The following is a 23,735-nucleotide window of genomic DNA, read 5'->3' as shown; positions in this document are numbered from 1 at the left end:
GAAGTGTACTAATGACAAACAGCACCATGCAAGACAGTAAGACCATTGTTTGAGACGAGGATGGAAACATTCCCATGGTCCAACTCAACGTCATTTATTTAGTTTATTATTTAATTACTTTTGGCATTTTCGCAGTCACAATACATTCAGCTTCAGAATATCATAATAGAATAGACAAATCACACAAAATATTTAATATCACATCTCATACAAAAATCTAAATCTTTTATAAAACATTTAGACATCATCTAAGAGCATTTAATATGGTTCTTTCTTTATTTTTTTTCTGTCAAAATTTCACTGAGAATAAACACCTGTCAAAATACATATATTTATATATTAATTCTTCTCAATAGAGTATTTAAAATATTCTCATTTACCACAAAACACATAAATTAGTGCCACTGCTGCAGTGATGTTAAACTAAGTTCCTTATAAGTCATTATATATATATATTTTTTTCTTTGTCAGTCATTTTCAATAGCATTTCTGTTCCCTGGAGGTCAAGCTTTGAGTTTTTCTCCACTAGCATGTGCTCAGTGCCGTTTACAATAAAGAGTCATAGTGCGTTGATTTTAAAACTACAAGATACAGTAGGAGAAAGTGAACAAAATTAGGTTTCAATTCCAGGACACTTGCATGCCATGTGCAAATACAGAGTAGCAATTAGCTTAAATGGCAAAACCAATAACTGCTTGTGCAATTACTTGAAAGGACCAAGATCCTTGAGAAATTGTAGTAGATATTTTTTTAAAGGCGTAAAATTGGCCCCCATCATCTCTTATGGTCTGCAAAAGGCACCTTTTGATGATATTGTAAATTACTAACTAAGTTAAAGATGCTGAAAGTGATTTTTTTTGTGTGTGGCTGTTGGAGTACCACAGCTCCTTCCTAACCAATTAAAAATTAGATCAGTCTTGTCAATCATTTTGTGAACAGGATGGGAATCTGCTTCCTTAGCACTCAATCAAACTGTACTGGGAGCTCAACAAATGTTGTTAACAAACGTTTACAAAGCGTTGTAATGCGTTTGAAAATTATGATCGCAATATACACTACCTGACCAAAGTCTTGTTGCCTAAGTTTTAGGATAAACAAATAATAACTTGACTTCTAGCTGATCATTTGGTATCAGAAGTGCCTAATATGATATAGATTACGCATATTTTAGCTAAATAAAATATGACCATACCTTGATTTTTAATTATTAGGACAGTAGGATCTGACTTTAACAGAAATAATGTCCAGTATAGAATATAAAGTCATGGTGCAGTGGAAACAGAATGAATATTTTGCATGACTTCCATGAGCTTATAGGACTGCATCCATACATCTCTGCAATGACTCATAACTTATTAATAAAGTCATCTGGAATGGCAAAGAAAGCGTTCTTGCAGGACTCCCAGAGTTCATCAAGATTCGTCTTCAATGCCTCCTCCTTCATCTTACCCCAGACATGCTCAATAATGTTTATGTCTGGTGACTGGGCTGGCCAATCCTGGAGCACCTAGACCTTCTTAGCTTTCAGAAACTTTGATGTGGAGGCTGAAGTATGAGAAGGAGGGCTATCCTGCTAAAGAATTTGTCCTCTCCTGTGGTTTGTAATGTAAGGGGCAGCACAAATGTTTTGATACTTCAGGCTGATGATGTTGCCATCCACTCTGCAGATCTCTCACCATACTGAATGTAACCCCAAACCATGATTTTTCCTTCACCAAACATGACTGATTTCTGTGAGAATCTTGGATCCATGCGGGTTCCATTAGGTTTTCTGCAGTATTTGTGATGATTCAGATGCAGTTCAACAGATGATTCATCTGAAAAATTGACCTTCTGCCACTTTTCCAAATGATCAACTAGAAGTTAAGTTATTATTTGTTGCTCTTACAACTGGAACCGATGACTTTTGTCAGGTAGTGTATATCCATAGCTAATATCAGATGGCCAGAAAGCGATCATTTTTAAAAGAAAAAATTGATAAAATATTTATGTCTATGATGCCACAAATGGTTACGTGCACCATTGTTTCCCAACCCTGTTCCTGTAGGCACACCAACAGTACATATTATCGGTGTCTCCCTTATCATACCCATTAACTTCAGGTTGCGGAGTCTCTTCTAATGTTCTGATGAGTTGATTTAGGTGTGTTTCATAGGGGAGAGGTTGGAAATGTGTTATATTTGCATAAAACAATGTTGTTTAGATCATTTAAAACAACGAGTTTTAAAAAGTTAAAAAGGTTAAATTTAAGTTAAGACTGCTTTTTGTGGTTTTATGCAAATCATCTTTGAAGGAGAGTTTCAGCAGTTCAACTGAATCATTTTAGAGAACCATTTCATATGAATGATTCTTTTACGATTAAAACTTCAATCTTCAATTGCGCTTCAAAAACTTCAATCTTCAATTGCGCTTAAATTAGTTATTAAATCTATTATGTTTAGAAATGTTGGAAAAAAAAATCTTCACACCGGTACAGAGAACTTGGGGGGGAAAATATCAAATAATTAACATTTAACAGGAGGGGTAATAATTCTAATAATAATACATAATGATAATAATAATTTTATACATATAATCGTTTCATGCTTCATAATGTGAATCTCCTTGTATCAGATCGATTTAATTCATTGAAAAAAATCACCGAATGACAATAGTAAATGGGGATTTTTTTAAATAAAAAAAAATCACTTGCAGCACCTTATATAGTCAGAATTCAATGGTATCATGAAAAAATTCAAGTAATTCTCTATTCAATGGCTCAAATATTTATGACAATTTACCATCTAAATATTATAGTACAGGATGAATGGTTGTAAAGTAAACCATAATGTGAGCTCATCCAACTATCAATCAAACACAAATGGCAAAACAAGTCAAACCTCAAACTGAAATGGAGGAATTTTCACTAAATGGGAAAAGTAGGTCATGTTTCTTGCACATAAACACACGCACACACACACATACAATTAAAATTACTAAATCTGCACACCTGAAAGTACTACTAAATCCAGGCCAACTCAAGTCTAGACATTGCGAATGTCTCTTCATTGAGTAGCCTATAGCTGTGAGGTTCAAGATCATGGGTTTAGGTTTGGAAATGACTATAATAGAGATTGAGTATTGGTAAAACTAGGCTGATTTACTTCATTTCAGTCTGTTTTACTGAAGTACTGACTGTAATAAATGTGGATATATGAATGGATACATGCATTGGTGTTTTGCATGAGGAAACAAAGCTGCTTCATAGTGTTTTTGTTCTGCCGATCTCTTCATGCGCACCGCTTTTGATTCCTCTCCTCAGAATATGCTTTGTCTACGGTTCTTGCCTCGACCTGGGATTGGAGAAAATCACACGTTAGACAGATCTGCAGGAGAACATGATGTGAGTATGTATTAAAATGCCCCATTATGCTCTAATGTCGAGTTCAAACTGCACGATTGTCAAAGTAGTTGCGTCACAGATGTTTTCACACTGCATGACTATCTGCGGTAGAGTTTTGTCGCTGCTGTGTTTACACTGCTAGATGGATCAGGACAGGGAGGTTCATACTGCATGACTTTACAATAGGAGAATCGCAGACAACTTTGTCTCGGTTCACAAGCTACATATCACAGCCGCGAGAAGTGACGTTGAAACAACGCGAGGTCACGTAGTATATCTTTTGTTATTTACTACCAATAGTGTAAAGTAACTAATTACAAATACTCAAATTACTGTGATTGAGTAGTTTTTCTCAGAATTTGTTATTTACCAAGTAGTTTTAAAATGTGTACTTTAACTTTCCCTTGAGTATATTTTTAGTACAGTATTGGTACTTTTACTCTGCTATTTTCCTTCAACCTGCAGTCACTATTATTTCTTGTCTATGGGGATTAGAAAAATCAAAAGTTGCGTCCAATCAAATCACACATAGAAAGTAATTCCCATCATAATGATCTACCTCAAGACATGGGCGATTTATAATTGCAGCAAACTGTTTGGAAGCATTAAAAATGTTCAAGATGTCCAAAAACTTTACACACGTTCATCAGGTGCATATCACTGATGAGAAGATGATGAAAGTTTTACTATATGATGACAAGGCCTTAAACACCCAGCAAGCACAAGACGTCAACATGACGTCAGATTGACGTTGTACCCCAACGTTGTGGGGACAATGCATTTTGTTTGGAAATGAAAATCGAGTCAGAACCCAACGTCCAAACTAAAATCAACCAAATATCAACGTCTAATGATGTTACAGCTTGATTTTGTGTTAACGTTACAGTACCAGTATGATGTCTATCGGATGTTGGATTTTGGTTGCCATACCTAACAAATAAACATCAGTATTTGACGTCAACATGATGCTGGTTTAAGATGTTGGGCTAAAGCCACTTTCTAACAGAACCTAAAATCAACCAAATATCACTGTTATTTGACATCGTTATTGGACATTAAAATAACGTTTTTCTTAGACCCTGGGTAGACAATGAATTTTGGTCACCTGACATCACAACCTAAATCTAACCTAATATTATCCTCGTATGATGTTGTGTGTCTGCTGGTCAATAACTAAATGCACTACAGAATGTTACATTTACACACATCCACAAATTACAAATGCATCGGCTTTTTATAGTGTAATACTCACTACCTACTACTCTTGAGTACTTTTAAAAGGGCTACTTTTTACTCACGCGTTGAGTAATATTTACAACAGATACTTTTACTCGCATTACATTTTTAGGCAAGTAATGGTGCTTTTACGTAAGAATGTTTTTTAGTGCTCTTTCCACCACTGTTAACTACAGAATGAGAAAGCCTTTAGTGTGGTAGAAAATGTACTTATTTTGCTCACTTTTTAGGGAATTAGCGATTTCTCTTCAACTTTTTTTTTTTCTTTTTCAACCAGTCGTGGTATTGCTCAGATGACACGTCAAATAGACACGGGTGATCCTGCCAAATTTACACTAGTTTTTCCTCCATTTCTTGACTCCACATAGACAGAAAAGAAGCCCTTTTGACTTCCCTTCAGCCTCCCGCTGGCCTGCAGATATGCTGCTCTCTCATTGGCTGTAGGTGATCGATGTTATTTTCAATCAGAACACATTTTACGCGGTATGATTTTTTAAATCACAGACAGCTCCAGATATCTAGCATGCCAAACTCATCGGTGATTCTCTCAGATCGCATCTTTGATAATTGACACTGTGTTACTCGTATGAACGAGCACTGATTTGCCTGTGATTTCAGGCATTTGTCTGCGATTTCTCAAAACCTGTCGGAGAGTCAAATCAGGGCTAAAATCATGCAGTCTGAACTCGACATAAGTTTTTACTTTTTTTTTGGAGGTCTCTTACAATAGGTTCACATCTAAAGTCAAAAAACACATTAATAATATCTATAATAAATGGGCACACTCCTCACAGATTTCTCTTTTAAATGCATATTTTCTATAGAATTCTTTAAAATAATATATTTGTGGATATACATTAGATTAGTCAATACAAAATTGGAACTAATCTAACAAAACAACTTAAGACAGGGTGTCCTCGGGGTCTTAAAAAGTATTAAAAGTTGATAAATCAATGTAGAGAAATTTAAGGCCCTTAAAAAGTATTAAAAAGTCTTAAATGCTATTTTTCAGGGTTTTAAATATCATATCATATCATTTTTGATTATGCAGTATATGTTTGTGTGTTAAAGTTTGCCTGAATACAGCGAACATCAGGATGCTGTGTAGTTTATGAAATCAACCAAAATCCTGCTAGATTGGACATCAGGCTGCTTTGTTACTGCAGTAACCAAGGCAACACCATTATTTCTGCAGTTCTATAGGCGCCAACCTGCTGAATTGGCTAGATTTAATAGATTTTTATTTAGTATACGAGTAATGTTTTAGTTTTGAATTAGTTTCTTACATTAATATTTAGTAAATGTACTGCAAGCTAAAATATTACCAGTGTTTCCGCTTAACCTAAATTGGTTTTAAGGGCTTAATATATGGAAAGAGTGTTAAAAAAAGGTCTTAAAAGGTATTGAATTTCACTCTCTGATTCCTGTATATACTCTGTAAGATCAAAGTCCAAAAAATAGTCAAATCAAATTAAAATATTAGGGAAAAATATGAAATACAGTTTTAATAAACAGGAAAAATCAAAAGCACAAAAACAAAAAACATATAAAATGTAATAGAAATTTTGTAGTTTGTCTTTTTTTTTTGCAATAACTTGCAATATAATTTGGTCAGATGTCCTGGTCTGATTGGTCTAAGACAGGGGTGTCCAAACTCTGTTCTAGAGGGCCGGTGTCCTGGAGAGTTTAGCTCCAACCATAATCAAACACACCTGAGCCAGCTTATCAAGCTGTTATTAGACATAGGCTGTTTCTCAATATGTGTTCTTCAGCATTCTTGTGTCCTCGTGTAACATCATCATCAACAGTCAAAGTTCAGTTCCAAAACTCAAGACCGCAAGAATGGAGGACGCGTGAAAGTTCGCGGATGTGTTCTTGATATCGAGCACACATCGATGCAGACTTGAGCACCGAACTCGCTCTAGAAGTCTGGTCAAACACTGCAATTGTTTATTATGAGACAACAAATCTTTGATTCATGTGTCGACATGTCAAAAATATTCTCTTTTTCTGTGCTGTGAAAGCAGATACACTTTTGCTCTACCAAAGAATTAGGACTCATGCACAAACTGATACAAATGTCAGCATTGCAAATTATGTCACCTTATATTTGAACATTTTAAAATAATTATGAAAATTTAAAAGCAAAAAATCTCGTAATGGTTCAATAAATTAAAAAATACAATAACTATGCTCCTAATTATAAATACTACAGAACAAAATAAAAATAATTGATAAATTTTTAATATTTACACTATAAAAAGGGAGTAGTTGACTTTTTAAAAAGTGAGTAAACCCCTTACTTTTAAAAGTGATTAGTTGGCTTTACTTAAACAAAAGTGAGTAAACCTGTTGCCTTAAAAGTAAATAAATGAACTATGTGATTTAATTATAAAAACTGAGTTAGGTCAACTTAATAGGTAACAGGTTTACTCCCTTTAAGTAGTGTCATCTTGTCACTTTTAAGGAAACAGGCTTAATTAAAGAATTAAACAGCTAAAAATGTAAATTTACTCACTTTTTACTCGCCTTTAAGTGATTCCAAATGTTTCTGAGTTTCAGTCTTCTGTTGAACACAAGAAGATATTTCAAAGAAAGCTGAAAATCTCTAACCATCGACTTCCATCGTATATTTTTCCAACTATGGATGTCAATAGTTACAGGTTTTCAGCTTTTTTCTTTATTTTGAGCTCAACAGAAGAAAGAAACTCAAACAGAAACAAGTAAAGTGTGAGTAAATAATGACAGAATTTTCGGTTTTAGGTGAACTATCCCTTTAAGTAACTAATGGCTTTTCAGAGTGTAAACTCATGATGTGCACAAACTTTATCAGATTTACACAAACTAACCGTACAAGAAAGGAGAGTTAATCCAGCATTTCGATAGACATGCTGCTTTCTTTCTGAAACATTTAACTACTAGGGAACATTTAAGACACTAAAACAATGCAGTTGTTTATGAGACTGAAAAACTTTGGTTCATGTGTCAACATGTCGAGAAGATGCTGTTTTCTGTGCTGTGAAAGAAAGCCAGTTTGCCTGCTCTCCCAAAGGATCAGGACTCAAATTTAATTTATTTAATTTATAAATGTCACCATTACTATTTATGGGTTTTCAAGTGCTAAAGAAGCATCTGCAACTGAAAATTAACTCATTTAAATGGGCATTTGGTTTCTGATAAATTCTGTCTTAGAGCAGGGGTGTCCAAACTCGGTCTTGCAGGGCCGGTGTCCTGCTGAGTGTAGAACCAACTTGCTTCAACACACCTGCCAGAGCTTCTCAAAGTAGATGTTGTTCATGGGCAGTCAATGAAACCTTTATAGAATTACAGACCCGTAACCAGCCTGGTGAAATTACTGCAAAAAGTGGACCTTATAATCAATATTTCACAGTGACTTTTTGATCCTGGAATGACTTCCCACAAACTGCATATTCTTGACATAAGAGCCTGATAAACAATAAGACATGGTCATTTTAATATGCACATAGAAAGAATTTTAAATGCAAGAAATGCATGGGTTTAAAAGGGCTGTCTCCAATAACATTTGTAAATATTAAAAGATCTAAATACTGCTAAAACAATGATCCAAACCGCAAAACTTTTGAGTTCATCACATCTTTAAATAATTTTTCAAAATGTGTTTTCTGGGCTTGTTCTAATAAGTATGAACAAGCCCAGTTACAGTTATTAGTTATTAGAACAAGCCCAGAAAACACATTTTGAAAAATTATTTAAAGATGTGATGTTGAAGATTCTGTGAAAGTTGACTTCACTTACGTCAGATTCCACTTGGTCTTAAACAATGATGGGAATAAGACGCTATAAATAAACAGCATTACTAACGGCGATACTTTTTTCAGTAACGAGTAATCAAATGAATTGCTGTTTTCCCCCGTTACAAAGCAGTTACCGTTACTGACAATAAAATGCGCGTTACTATAATTGACAACTCTTAAGTGGTTTTCATGCGAGCAGCAGCTCTCTCATTGGACCTCTCTCTCTGTGGTGACTGTGTGTTTGGGGCTGGGGCGGGACACATAACCAACCAGTGATGATGATCGGTGTGACCCACAGTGCCTGCCTTGCGCGCAGTCATGCATTTATTCTTGTGTGCTGTTCGTGCTGTTTGTGTTGCTCTGCAATAACACTTCTGAAACGCTAGCTGGCAGAAGGTTTTTATGTTCCTTTCATGTTCCTGTGTCGTGTTTCTTTGTGGGGGTTTTGTCCAGGGTTCACACGTTCATGGAAAACCTGGAAAAGTCATTGAATTTTGACTTGGCATTTTCCAGGCATAGAAAAGTTTTGGAAAAACAGAAAAATCCACAAGGTTTTGGAAAAGTCATGGAGATTACATTTAGCTGACATTTTTGTCCAAAGTGACTTAAGCTGCGCTCACACTACAGCTTGTGCTTGCAAAATTCTGCAGTATGGTGCTGTGAAAAGAGGCGGGGTTAAACAATGATTAGACATTAATAAAAGTAAGCGATTGCTCCATATTTTAAATTTCTTATTTTAAATGATCTTCTATTCACCTCATGCGATAACCTGATGTGGTTTCGCAGGTAAGAATTCACCCAGCTTGAACTTTTGAATGCAGTGAAATGCAAAACATGTTTCTGGCATTCGCATGCCTATGAATGAAAGTCTATGGAGCGAAAAGTGCAGCGTGATCGCGGCTTTATAATAGAAGTAGTTTTACCTGCTATTACTAGTTTAACAAACTATTAAGATTATCTAAAATTAGTTTGACAAATATCTGTATATTGGAATGAAGGTTAGTTGTTTTTACTTCTTTTCTTGGCCAAAAACATGCTCTCACATTATTAGTGCTGTGTAAGCATCATCTATTTCACATAGATATCAAAATAAATTGAAACTACAACTACGCACGAGGGCTGTGCTGTACCTTACGCGTTTACTTGATGCAGAAGTATAAATCAGCCTTAAAGGGGAAATGAAGCACTCAGTCAAATTTACATTATTTTGTAAATTGGTTTCCACTTTTGTGGAAATATATATCATTTAATCATTGCTTTAGTCTGAATGTAAATCCCCTCGTCAGGCAGTGCTGGAGCAGCATGACCGAGTGGACCAAACCGCATAAAACGAAAGGTATTAAAATAAGAAAATACACAACCTAAGACACTTAAATACTTGGATTTGTTGTATTTGCACCAGCTCTGTGATGCATGTCCACAGCTTTATGCATTGGGTTCAATAGGCTGTCCAGTCTCTGTATACAGTCCGTTACTACCATGGCTGAAACTCATACAGGCATTCAGGCAGCGTAATACAGAGAGTGGAGCAAAGCACATCAAATAATCAGTAATTAAAAGGGGAAAGAAGAAAAATAGAATCAATATATATTTTTTATATAAGAGACACATCTGATGCTTGTATTTGCACCAGCTCCACGTCCACAATTTTATGCATTGGGTTAAATTAGGCTTTACAGTCTCTGTGTTCAGTCCTTTACTTCCAAGGTATCTGTTTAGCTGAGGGAACGAAACCAACCCTGTGACGTCAGACACAGCGATATTCCAAGATAGTGGCGCCCTAGGTATAAAATCTATAGTAAAACATGCTGTTTTCTTCTAATTGGTTACATTAATCGAGTTTGTTTTATATATTTTCATTAAAGTGGAAAGCAATTTACAAAATAATGTAGACTTGACTGAGTGCTTCATTTCCCCTTTAAGAACGAAGGGAATAACATGAGCTCTGCTATTAAAGGACGAAAAGTTCTAAACTTAAACTCTGGTTGTCTCATTGTACAGCACAACAACTACATTAAAATGTTGCCGATTAGTGTACAATGTTTTGTATTTATTTTAAAATCATCTAACAAATTAGATTTGTTTAAAGTAACACAATAGTTACTTTCCCTGGTAATTTTATAATTATGTAACTCTATTATGTTACTATTTGTGACAAGTAATTTCTGTGCCTAACACTGGTCTTAAAGCCTTTGCCAATGGGTTATTTTGACAATTTATGAGCTTATTTGTTCTATTTTCACAACAGGCAGTCAAAAATAGGACAAATGAGCTAATTTATTAGACAAATTGTGGACCTTTGACAGTCTTTCGAATCCCCCTGGCTACGGGCCAGCATATGCAAATTTGTTACAGAACCAAGAAGTACTGTTTTAGTATCAGTTTTACCTTAATAGACAGTAACTATCTATCATGCACTTTGATCTCTAAAACTTTGCAAACCTTTTACATATGCAAGAAGCTATAATATGCACAAAATGAAAGGTAATATTCTAACAAGCGTGATGGGGCACTTTAACGCACAATTAAATCTTACAGGTTTACGGAATGAGATCAGTGTATCTTATGCATGACCAAACATGATCAAGTTGTGGTCTGCAGATGCAGATGAGTAATGTCAAAGCAATGGAATTGAATACCCGGCGGCTGGAATACTGAACTCCGGTGTCCCGGATCCTTCTGTAGCTGAATCTCCCTCAGTGAAAACACGGATGACGCTAGAGAGACGAGAGAAGACAAAGCGGGTGATGATCAAAGCGGTCTTGTTTGGTGGAGGTAGAAGACAGACTGTAAGGCTTGTGTTGAGGTGCTGTTATATAAGCAGACTTTTCAGAAATGATTGTGAAATGAACTTACTGTCAGGTATGGAGTGGATGTTCTCGCCCAGGGTCTGGAAGTAAGAGTGTCTCAGAGACGTTTCAGCGGAAATCCTGCGCTTCGTGTCATACTGCACAGGAACAAAACAAAGGAGATAAAAGAGCAGATTTAATAAGCTTTTAATGCAAGATTTTTTCGGGGTTTTTGTGCTGTGTGTGTATTTTTATGACCTGGTTGGATTAAAATTAGTGATCAGTGATTGGGTAATGCATTTCATTCATTTATTTTTTGGCTTAGTCCCTTTATTAGTTTATTAATATTAATCAGGGGTCGTCACAGTGGAATGAACTGCCAACTCATCCAATATATGTTTTACGCAGCGGATGCCCTTCCAGCTGCAACCCATCACTGGGAAACACCCATACACTCACATTCACACACACACTATGGTCAATTTAGCTTATTCAATTCACCTATAGTGCATGTCTTTAGACTGTGGGGGGAACCAGAGCACCCGGAGGAAACCCACGCGAACATGGAGAACATGCAAACTCCCCACAGAAATGCCAACTGACCCAGCTGGGGCTTGAACCAGTGTCCATCTTGCTGTGAGGCGAGAGCGCTACCCACTGCGCCACCGTGACGCCTAATGCATCACAAGTAAAGTGAATTACGTAATAATATTGCTTTTTAAAGAAATGAATAAAGTAATACATTGCTTTAAAAAATAAGCAATGATATCTGAGTTACTTTTTGAAAAATGTGAGTTACTTTTTATTTTAATTAATTCACTTTTATCTGTTTTATTTGCTGAATTAAAATGAGCACAGTCATGTTGAATCACGCACTCGATATATAGAACGTGCTTCCTGCGGGAAAAGACTGAAACAAAGATAGCAGGCCAGAACCTTACATTTCTGCTATAGAAGTATTCTTATTAATAATAATTACAGAGCTCCTCTATTTAAAAAACAAAACCAAAACAAACCTTACAGTTCTGAAAGAGATCAAGCCTTAGCCAGGAAAGAAAAAGTAACTCAAAAGTATGCAACTCATTACTTACCATAAAAAGTAACTAAGCCACGCAAGTTACTTGTGGGGAGTAACTCAGTATTGTAATACATTACTTTGCAAAGTAACTTTGCCCAACACTATTAGTGATGTTTTCAAGTGGTTTTATGTCTCAGAATTTTGACGATATGGAGATAGATTGGTCACTTATATACAATTCTACATATATTTTTAAAAATTATTTTAAACCTCAAAATTGATCTTGTCAACATTTTAGCTATTAGCTTTAATCTTATTGCACAGACAACATTACAATAGATACTCTTAAATAGAGATGACAAAAGCTGCAGAACTTTCTGGCACATGTGCACATGTGCAACGCTTTCCCAGTAGTTTTATGCTGTAGAGCGCGAGTTACAGTCCTCTGATCTTTCCCGTCGTGTGTGTTCTTCACTAATGACTCGATTTGAGCACAACTCCCCTGACTTGTTGATCCCCGAGCTATAAAATAGTTTTAAATAATGAAGCACCCATCACCCTGCTGTCATCTCGCACAAAGTTATAAAATTGTCTCCGGTGAAGTTTGGCGGCGTTTCAAGCGAGCAGAGCGTTCAGAGCGCATTGTGTGAGTCTGACAGCGCGATCAGTCAGCGGGGTTTGATGAGAAACAGGTGCACGGTTCGGACTCATTAAGGCCCCTGTCACCATTAACGAATCGCGCGCTCTGCGGTCTTTCATCATAATGACAGGTCAGTGAGCACTCAAGCTGCGCGCGCCATCAGAGAAAGAGAAAAACGCATTCACGTTTCGGCACAAATACCGGATTCTGCTGGAGTACAAACGCACATAATGTAAACCTATTTGTGAGCACCTCCTATTGCTTTATTATAGACCATAATAGACTAGCAATACCGCTTTTCTATATGCATAATAGTAATGTAGTACCTTGGTGTTACTGTCTGATTCTGCGCTGGTACAAACTTTGACATTTTTGGCACCCTTTTTTAAATCTAGTTGTCATATTGAAATAATTAAGAAATATATTCTGCTATTCGTGAATTAGCATAATAATAATAATAATAATAATAATATGTTGCTGGTTTACAATATTTAAAAAAAAAAAAAAAAAGCAGTTGCATTTCTTCTTAAATTACAGATTCTATTTGTGAGTACCTTCCGTTGCTTTATTATAAACCATTATAGACTAGCAATACAGCATTTTACACTTAAAATACAGTAGTACCTTTGTGTTATCATCTGATATTATCAAGGCACTGATACTGTTGCTGGTGCAAACTTTGACATTTTAGCACCATTTTTTTTTTTATCTACCTGTCATACTGGAATATGGAACTGAAATATATCATGCTGTATTCACACCAGACGCGGCATGCACAAATAAATTGCGCTATTTGCGCATTAATAGACGCATGAACACTCACTTCACAAATTCGGATTCGCGTCATGGGCGGGCATCTGTTTGCCTGGTGACTAGTTTTGTTGCTAAATGGCTAACATGGATTTTATTGAGAGAATAGCTGTGCTTTTATGTGCTTTAGGAACGCTGAAAAACAGCTTAGATTCTTTCAGCGCCGTGTCTGAGTCCACTAGATCATTTCAGAGGTGCACCAGCTCTGTGAGTTCATCAACTCCTCCAGAAACTGTACCTGGATGACGGAAGCTTTCAGCAGTGCATCAGATTGAGCCCAGCCCAGTGTGATGAGCTGTTGGCAGGAGGATTTCCCCTCGAGACACCAACAACAGGCACTACATCATAATCGCACCCCTAACAGAGCAAGCTCCTGATTGGTTAATGCAGATCGAATCTCCACTAAAGTTCAGGTTTTCCATCTTGAGCGGTTTGTGCAGTTTGCATGTTAAGTGCATCAAACGCTCAATTCGCACCGCTTCATTAGCACAAATCTCGCCGCGGATGTCTATTCGCGTCTTTGCAAAGACGTAACACGTAAATCCCTCATGCTTGACACTTTATCTGTGTCTGGTGTCAACGCACCCTTAGGCTATTCACGAATTAAGCTAATAATGAAATGTTGCAGGTTTACACTGACTTTCCAGATAAGTACATTCACGTTTCTTGCACCTTGGTCTTATCGACTGATATTATCAGGGCACTAATACTGTACTGTTTTCTGGTGCATAGGGACATTTTTTGTCTTTTTTTTTTTGTTGTTGTTTTAATCTAGTTTCAGAAATATATTAGGCTATTTACGAATGATGTTCAATTCAATTCACCTTTATTTGTATAGCGCTTATACAATGTAGATTGTGTCAAAGCAGCTTCACATAAAAGGTCACAGTAAATAGGAACAGTGTAGTTCAAATAGGAACAGTGTAGTTCATGAAGCTTATAATATGTTGCTGGTTTACACTGTTAAAAAAAAACAAAGCATTCAAGTTTTTACACAAATATTATTCACAAATTAAGCTAATAATGAAATATCTGGAAAGCCAGTGTAAACCCGCAACATTCTTGTCAACATTAACAACATTGTTGCAACATTATTAGCTTAATTTGTAAATAACCTAATACATTTCTGAAACGTTCCAAAAATGTCATCAGTGAAGTTTGCACCAGCAACCGTATCAGTGCCCTGATAATATCAGACGATAACACCAAGGTACAACAGTATTAAGTGTAAAAAAGTGGTATTGCTAGTCTATAATGGTCTACAATAAAGCAATGGGAGGTCCCCACAAGCAGGTTTGCGCATTTCTGGAAAGCCACTAAACCCACAACATTTTATTATTAGCTTAATTTGTAAATAGCCTAATACATTCTGAAACACATTTCAGTATGGCAGCTAAATAATAAAAAAAAGGTCCCCAAAATCTCAGAAATAAAGTTTGCAGAGCCCTGATAATCTCAGACGGTAACACAAAGGCACCACAGTATTTACGCATACAAAAGCAAGATTGCTAGAGTACAGTAAAGCAATGGGAGGTCCTCACAAGCAACTTTACGTGTGTGTGTGTGTGTGTGTGTGCGTGTGTGTGTGTCTGTATTTCAGTAGTATCCAGTATTTGTGCAGAAACATGAATGCACTTATTGCAGGTTTACACTGGCTTTCCAGATAAGTGCATTCATGTCTCTGCATAAATACTGGATACTACTGAAATACGGACGCATGCAATGTAAACCTTTTTTGTTTTGTGAGGACCTGCCATTGCTTTATATGGTCTAGCAATACTGCTTTTTTATGTGTAAATACTGTAGTGCCTTGGTCTTATCGTCTGATATTATCAGGGCACTAAATACTGTACTGTTTTCTGGTGCAGACATTTTTGTCATCTTTTTTTTGTTGGTTTTTAATCTAGTTTCAGAAATATATTAGGCTATTTACGAATGAAACTAATAATAATATGTTGCTGGTTTGCACTGGTTTTCAACTGTTGCTGGTGCAAATATTGATATTTTTGTCATTGTTTTTTGTTTTTTAATCCAGCTATCATCCTGCAATGTTTTAAAAATGTATGATTTATCAATTAAGATAATAATAAAATGTTGCTGGTTTTATGTTGGCTTTCCAAAATAACCAGCTAAGGGTTTTGGAAGTGTGTCCCAAACCCCCAGTGAAAAAGAAAAAAAAATATCCGCCAGGTTAAGCCATGTGAAGCCATGTAAAATGTGAAAAATCTGTGGGCTTTGATTGTTGGTTTGACATGTTCACGACAGCTGATTAAGGGCCGTTGTGATCAAATTCTAATGGAATTCTGGCAGATTTCAGAAGATAATTTTCACTCTCTTTTATCACAAAACACTTGGCGTAAAAGTGTCATTTTCAAAGTGTGTGATATTTGCACTCGCTCATTGCCAGGGAAAATCAGGTATAAATGGCGAAAAACATCTAAAACAATGCTAAAGATTTTAGCTAAAGTTGTCCTGGTGTGCAAAAGTCTTGACTTCTTTTAGGCGGGCCATCAAACCAACCAATAGGAGAACTGAACACGATGAAGCAATCAGCGCAACAATTTCAAACCTTAGGGAAATGTCGAAACTGTTTTTGTTCTTGGCTTTATTTTTCTACCTGGTTTTATCATCAAATACTCACAACATAAAAATGTGCTGCATTTTCTCACAACGCAAGCAAATTAAGAAAATGCCTGCATTTTCCCACACCACGTGCAAATAGCAAAGAACACAATGGAAATGTTTCAAGGGGTTCCCTGCTATTTGCACGTGTTGTAAGAAAATGCAGGCATTTTCTTAATTTATTTGCATTGTGAGAAAATGCAGCACGTTTTTTATTTGTTTAATTATTTATTTGTTTGAGTATTTGGTTTGGGTTGTAAGGATTTACTACACGCATGCAGTTAAACCGATGAGGATCTTTTCTTAATTTGCTGGCATTTTTGTAATTGCATGTGTTTTCTTAAATTGCAGCATGTTAAAGCTGCGACCGTTCTTTTTTTCCCGTATTGTGACGCAGTTCCTAGAGAAACCTAATATTAATTGAGAAAACTGTGGGCGTGGCTTGATTTTTCTACTGCGTGCTGATTGGGTGTAGTAAAGTAGGCATTTCATTCAGAAAAATCTGGAAAAGGGTTTAGGGAGAGTTATTACAACCTAACAGACTCCTCCTGCTCATAATTTTCTATTTGTTGTCAAAACTGACAGCTGGAGGGGCGTGGTTAAGTATGTTAGCCACGCCCAAAACCTCAGACACCCATCATCTGAGAATTTAACTGAATAAGTTGCGTTTTAGATTTCAATTCAAGATTACAAGGGCGAATTTTTTTTTTTTGTTTGTTTTTTTTTTTCTTAATGACATGCACCGATGAATTGTTCACCAAAAAAACTAGCAATGCAAGCAAACAAATCAACATGATTAGTTTCGATTTCATTTGTAATTTAAGCTCTCTCAGCCACCGTAATTTGAGGCCTTCAGGCTAAATGTGTAGTTACTGCGCTTTGCCTTTAAACGGCAGTAAAGCGTACTGTAGAGCACTGCTGAAATGCTGTGATCAGTGCAGAGTCTTTAACTGGTGTCAGCACTCTCTATTCAGCTGTCGCCCAAACACAATCTGGAAAGCTCTTACTCGTGCTGGTGTACCTAAGTGAAGCGTGGAGGTGTCAGCCTGCGTTTGTTTACCTGTGTTTTGATAACGCTATAATTCTCGGCTCCTGACACCCTGCTGTATCAAACTAATTGGACCTGGAGGAGAGCAGGCAGAAAGCAGGAGGTTGACACCATAATTAGCTTCTGAGCTCACTCCGTCTCTGCTGCGAAACTCTTAACAAGGGCCTTTTTTCACCCGGGATTTGTGAGAACTGAAGACAGTTGCTGTACTATGGGATTAAACGACACCTCACTGACCTCTTGGTAGAATTTCTTACACACAAATGACGGTTTGGTGATAGAGGTTAACCAGAACTGATATTTGATTTTGATTTTATTTATTTATTTATTTATTTATTTATTTATTTATTTATTTATTTATTTATTTATTTATTTATTTATTGTTATCTGCTAATGATTTTTAAGTCAATTTGATTTTTTTTAAACTATTTTTAATTTTAAACTATTTATAACTGGGTTATTTTCGATCCAGGCTTATTATGGATCCATACCCCTGTATACATTTCTGGAGAGAGTGAAATACGTTCCAGGAGCTATGTTTGTTTTGCAGTTTTTGTTTTTATGAATCCACCAGAGGCTGCTGTGTATGCTTTTTCAGATCTCAAATTTGTCTCGCGAGTGCCATTTGCGCCTGTTGTTCCCGTGTAAATCCACTAGAGGCCGCTGTCGACTGAGTGACTTGACCGACGGACTGAACAAACCCAACCGATAGTGTTTTCAAAAGCACTGATTGACCAGCGTCCACCCACTTCCCTAAACCCAACTGACAATGTTTTCAAAAGCAATCCAGAAAAGCCCTCGTGGCCATGTTTTTACCACATTTTCAGATCTAGCCATGTTCTTACCCTGTTATTTACTTAATTAATTTTTTTGCCTTTTTGATTATTTTTTTTTACTTCCTTTCTGGAACCGTTTTTTGCTGGCCCCGAACCCTGTCGACTCTGCTCTATGTCTCAAGTTCGCCGACGTACGCGACAAGCCACTGGACAAACTGATAACATTATCGTACAAAACATCTTAAATATGACAATACATAATAATAATAATAATAATAATAATTATTATTATTATTATTATTATTATGTATTGTCATATTTAAGATGTTTTGTACGATAATAATAATAATATTAATAATAACAAAAAAATTATAATAATAATTATTGTTATTATGTATTGTCATATTTAAGATGTTTTGTACGATAATAATAATAATATTAATAATAACAAAAAAATTATAATAATAATTATTGTTATTATGTATTGTCATATTTAAGATGTTTTGTACGATAATAATAATAATATTAATAATAATAATAATTATTATTATTATTATTATTATGTATTGTCATATTTAAGATGTTTTGTACGATAATATTAATAATAACAACAGTAATAATAATAATAATAATAATAATAATAATTATTATTATTATTATGTATTGACATATTTAAGATGTTTTCTACGATAATAATAATAATAATAATAATTATTATTATTATTATTAATAATTTTTATTTTATCTTTCATCTTTATCAGATTTTTATAATAATTTATTATATCATACTTTTAAAGAGATTATTATTTACAAAAAGCATGTTGCCTGGTATTTGTTTTCTTTATAAAGTATTAATACAGATAATTTTTTTTAATTTGTAGTTTTTTGTTTTTAATATGGAGTTTGACAAAATGCATGAAGATTACCATATCAGAATATTAAGGGATCACTTTATAACCATTCTGATTAACTTTTCTAATGTATGGATATTATCATTATTATTATTGTATTCTTTTTTATTTCATTATTGTTTGATTAGTGAATTTGTAAAATAACTATTGGAGACACTTTAGAAAAGTGGTCCGTTGGTTAGTTATTTATTAAATTTACTAACATTAACTAAGCATGCATAATCTTGTAAAACATTTATTAATCATAGTTTAACATTAATTAATGCATTACTAAAATCCAAAGTTGTGCTTGGGAACATTAGTCAGTGCACCATGAGTTAACATGAACTAACACTATTGACTTAAATAACATTTAACTAACGTTAACAAAGAGGAATAAATACAGTAATAAATGTATTACTAATAGTTTGTTCATGATAGTAAATACATGAACTAATGGACCTTTAATTCATAGTGTTACTGAGATGAGATGATTTATTTGAATTTAAGATTTTTTACACAATACTACAATTATTGTTGTATTTTTTTGATCATTTTAGGGGGTTGTGGTGGGTATCAAATAAATTATAACCATTTCAATTGAACTAATTAAACTACTTGTAAATATGGCATAAAATGTGTTATTAATAATAATAATAATTAATATTATTATTATTATTATTATTATTATTATTGGGATTATTATTTTTTTAAGAATTGAATAATATTTATGAAAAGTGAAATATCACATTTATTACTGTAACCATTTGTCTAAAATAAATAATAAATGTGACCATTCACTATTCATAAATATTATTCATTTTTTTTAAATGTAAAATATTAATAATAACAATAATAATATAATAATAATAATAATATTATTATTATTATTATTGTTGGGTGTTTCCCAGTACTGGGTTGCAGCTGGAAAGGCATCCACTGTGTAATATATATGCGGGATAAGTTGGCGGTTCATTCTGCTGTGGAAACCCCTGATGAATAAAGGGACTAAGCTGAAGGAAAATGAATGAATATTATTATATATATTTTTTTAATTTAGTCATATTTATGAAAGGTGAATAGTTACATGCATTACTGTAAACACTCTTGTCTACCTGTTAGGATTAAAATGCTTTATGTATGTTTCTCATTTAACTGATGGGCTGCTATAAATCAAAAACTGTAGTAGTGATGTTTGAGTGGTGTAATGCTGCGACTGCCTGCTGTATGGAAATCCTTCAGATGGTGGCATTTATTAACATGAAAAGTGTGAATCAAGCATGTCAACTGACTTGCACGCATGGTTGCATTGATGAGGTGTACACACAGGGTTTTCGCTGTCATGAGTCTTGGACACTTTCATCAGCTGTATCAGTAGAGACTTTCTTTCAAAATATAGGTAGTAATATTCCTGTTTTAGGCATGCTGTGATATAAACAATATTGCCTTGCTGCTGTTCTGCCATCTGTCATCTTGTGATGGCCTCTTTCATCAGCAGGGTGTTTCTATAGTCGGCATCACCGCTGGGTGTGTGAGTGTGTGTGTGCGTGTGTATGTGTGTGCGTGTGTGTGTGTTTGTGGGGTTTCAAACTATTCTCAGCACATCCCTGCAGGTCTTTGTTTCTGACGTTTGACACAGATTGGCAAATCCTCATATTGCGTAAATCTTTTGTCTTGTATGTCATTGGGCCCTCCTTGACAGTCAAAAAAAAAAAACAATGAAAAGAAAAGCTTGTGTATGGAGCTATGCATCTTTTTAAAAATAATATTTTTAGTTAGATTGTACACTTCCTGACAAAAGTCTTGTAGCCTATCCAAGATTTAGGAACAACAAATAATAACTTGACTTCTAGTTGATCATTTGGTATCAGAAGTGGCTAATATGAAAGGCAAAGGCCTCTAGATTACGCTCATTTTAGCTAGATAAAATATGATCATGCCTTGATTTTTAATTATTTAATTAGGACAATAAGGTCTGACTTAGACAAAAGTCTTGTCACTTAACAGAAATAATGTCCAGTATATAATATAAAGTCATAGTGCAGTGGAAAAAGAATGAATATTGTGTATGACTCCCATGAGCTTGGAGGACTGCATCCATACATCTCTGCAATGACTCAAATCACTTATTAATAAAGTCATCTGGAATGGCAAAGAAAGCGTTCTTGCAGGACTCCCAGAATTCATCAAGATTCTTTGGATTCATCCTCAATGCCTCCATCTTACCCCAGACATGCTCAATAATGTTCATGTTTGGTGACTGGCCTGGCCAATTCTGGAGCACCTAGAGCTTATTTGCTTTTAGGAACTGTGATGTGGAGGCTGAAGTATGAGAAGGAGCGCTATCCTGCTGAAGAATTTGCCCTCTGGGCAGCACAAATAATACCTCAGGCTGTTGATGTTGTCATCCACTCTGCAGATCTCTTGCACGCCCCCATACTGAATCTAACGCCAAACCATGATTTTTCCTTCACCAATCTTGACTAATTTCTTGGAGAATCTTCTGTCTATTTGGGTCTATACTGTCTTCTGCAGTATTTGTGATGATTGGGATGCAGCTCAATAGATGATTCATCTGAAACATCAACCTTCTGACACTTTTCCAAATGATCAACTAGAAGTCAAGTTATTAATTGTTGCTCTTACAACTGAGATGATGACAAGATTTTTCTCAGGTAGGGTATGCATGTGGCTGGGTTAATGCTTGCTTTTTCACGTTAAAATAAGTAAAATAAAATGTAACTGGTTGCAAACAATTTATATGGGCTGAATTAAACAAATTAAGCTAAACAAATTACTAAATTAAATTTGTTTAAATTCAGCCCTTATAAATTGTTTGGAACCACTTACCTTAAAAAAAATTAGTAAATGCAATTAATAACTTTTTCAGTGTACCGGTTCTGTTCAAAGGCATAGTATATAAATAAACTATATATATGTATAGTATATTTTTTCATTAAAATATCAAAAACCATGTAAAGTGTTATAAAGTTTGCTGATTTAAGTAGTTACATTATTCCAGATGATTCGAAGAATGTTAAAATCTATAGAAATACACAATTGTAATAGTGAGATGGAGCATGTGTGTTCATGCTAATGAGGTCTAATGAAGACCACAACTCCCATGATTCCACACTCAGTCCCAGCGTCATCAAAATATGCCTCTGTTTGTTGTGGATATGCTCTCTTTAGTGGCGAAAATTAACTACTGTGCCTTAAATAATTAGAAGATTGTTTTTTTTTTTTTATAAACTTTGAAATGTCAGATGGGTTTTCTTTTGGAACCAAAACCAAAATTAGTTTAGGACTTTTTAATTTTAAACTAGCTTAAACTCTCTGGGAGGACTCTTTTTTTGAAATGTGATTACTTGCATCTGCTCGGTCAGACATACAGTAATGTGATAAAATATAATAGATAAAATATATACTCTTACAACCATCTAAAAATACATTACAACACAAACACCGTAAAGTAAATACAGTAAGTAAACTTAAATACTGTCATAACTCATCAGTAGACCTAAAGTTAGTCATCTGTTTTGTCGAACCCTACTGCTTGCATCAATTCAATCTTATTTTTTGTTCTTAAAACAATCGTGTTTAAACTACATTACCCATAATTCTGTGCAAAAATCCCACCAATCAGAAAAATCTTTAGCTCCGTGCCCTCCCATGCAGCTCTGCTCAAGTTAAAACCTCTTCAAGGAATAAAGATGTTTACTATTTAAGGTATTTACATTTTTAAACTATTTTTTATTCACATTTGTGTAGCACGTTGTTTCCTTTAGAGGAAAAATAAATAAATAGATAAATAATTTAGTTTTACTAGTAGTTTACATGTTTATTTATTGAGAAAGAAAAAGTTCGTATGTTGTTTAAAAATGTATAGCTGTGTCATAGTGTGTTGTATTAAACCAGTAGAACGATAGTTGGAGAAAACCCTCCTACTTTCAAAGTAAGGTGTACGTTATTGGTTCGTCTGAGTTTGGGGGAGGGGCTAAGGGACTGCACGCGAGAGAGAGAGAAGGAGTGTGAAGGGTGAAACTGAAAGGAGACTGCGCCTCGTGAAGCAGAGAAAACTTAACAATTTAAGCCGGACAGGGTTGAATTTAAGGATTTCTTTTGTTCAGCACATGAGTAACAGTGAATAGTTTATTCAGTAGATCACTGGGTAATGTTGTTGTGTTTCTGAAGAGTTAGCACTGAGAAAAGAGTGAAACTATCTTCCAGCATTAGTTACAGTGCGCGAGACAGGTGCAGGAGTGACTAATTAGCGAATCTGCAGACAGTAGATGTTGTGGACGAACATTTTATCGACGTGAATAGCGGCGATACGGAGGATTTCCCGCTTGGACGCCTATGTACTGATCTGAACTGCCGAGGGGTTCGGGGTTCCCTGGAATACAGAGGATTTGTTGCTGTGTGCCCGCCGTGTGTATCAGAGGCCATCTACACACCCAAATCGAGTGCCCTAAATCAGGAGAGCTCATTGGATTAAAGGTACCACTGTTTTGTTTGTTTTATTTGGCTCTTCGGAGTGAAGCGGCCAATTATTGTTTGCTTTTGAGGCCACAACGATCGCCAGCAACGGTACAGGCCTGCAACGGGGATTGGTAAACTGTGTGTGTGTGTGTGCGTGCGTGCATGAGTGGGCCCACGTGAATCAGCATTTATCGGTCACCTTGAAAGTTTAATAATCTTTAATATAGAGGTTTTTTGTTACAGTTTACTACATTTTGGGAGGTAAT

At 35.3% G+C, this 23,735-nt stretch overlaps 1 protein-coding gene across 1 annotated transcript in view; it reads right to left on the bottom strand.

The window, feature by feature from the left end:
* Positions 1-43: 43 nt before the first annotated feature.
* Positions 44-23,735, bottom strand: part of cdk18 (cyclin dependent kinase 18) — a 171,197-nt gene continuing 147,505 nt past the window's right edge. Inside the window, exons 14-16 of the mRNA XM_056468214.1 lie at positions 11,251-11,341; positions 11,034-11,111; positions 44-3,332 (exon numbers count right to left, since the gene is read on the bottom strand). Coding sequence (XP_056324189.1) covers positions 3,298-3,332; positions 11,034-11,111; positions 11,251-11,341 — 204 coding nt within the window. The 3' untranslated portion in view covers positions 44-3,297. The remainder of the gene's footprint in view (positions 3,333-11,033; positions 11,112-11,250; positions 11,342-23,735) is intronic.

This window comes from Danio aesculapii, chromosome 11, assembly GCF_903798145.1.
Source record: "Danio aesculapii chromosome 11, fDanAes4.1, whole genome shotgun sequence".
NCBI lineage: Eukaryota > Metazoa > Chordata > Actinopteri > Cypriniformes > Danionidae > Danio > Danio aesculapii.
Note: the sequence above shows the minus strand (reverse complement) of the source record. Positions and strands in the feature narration are given on the sequence as shown.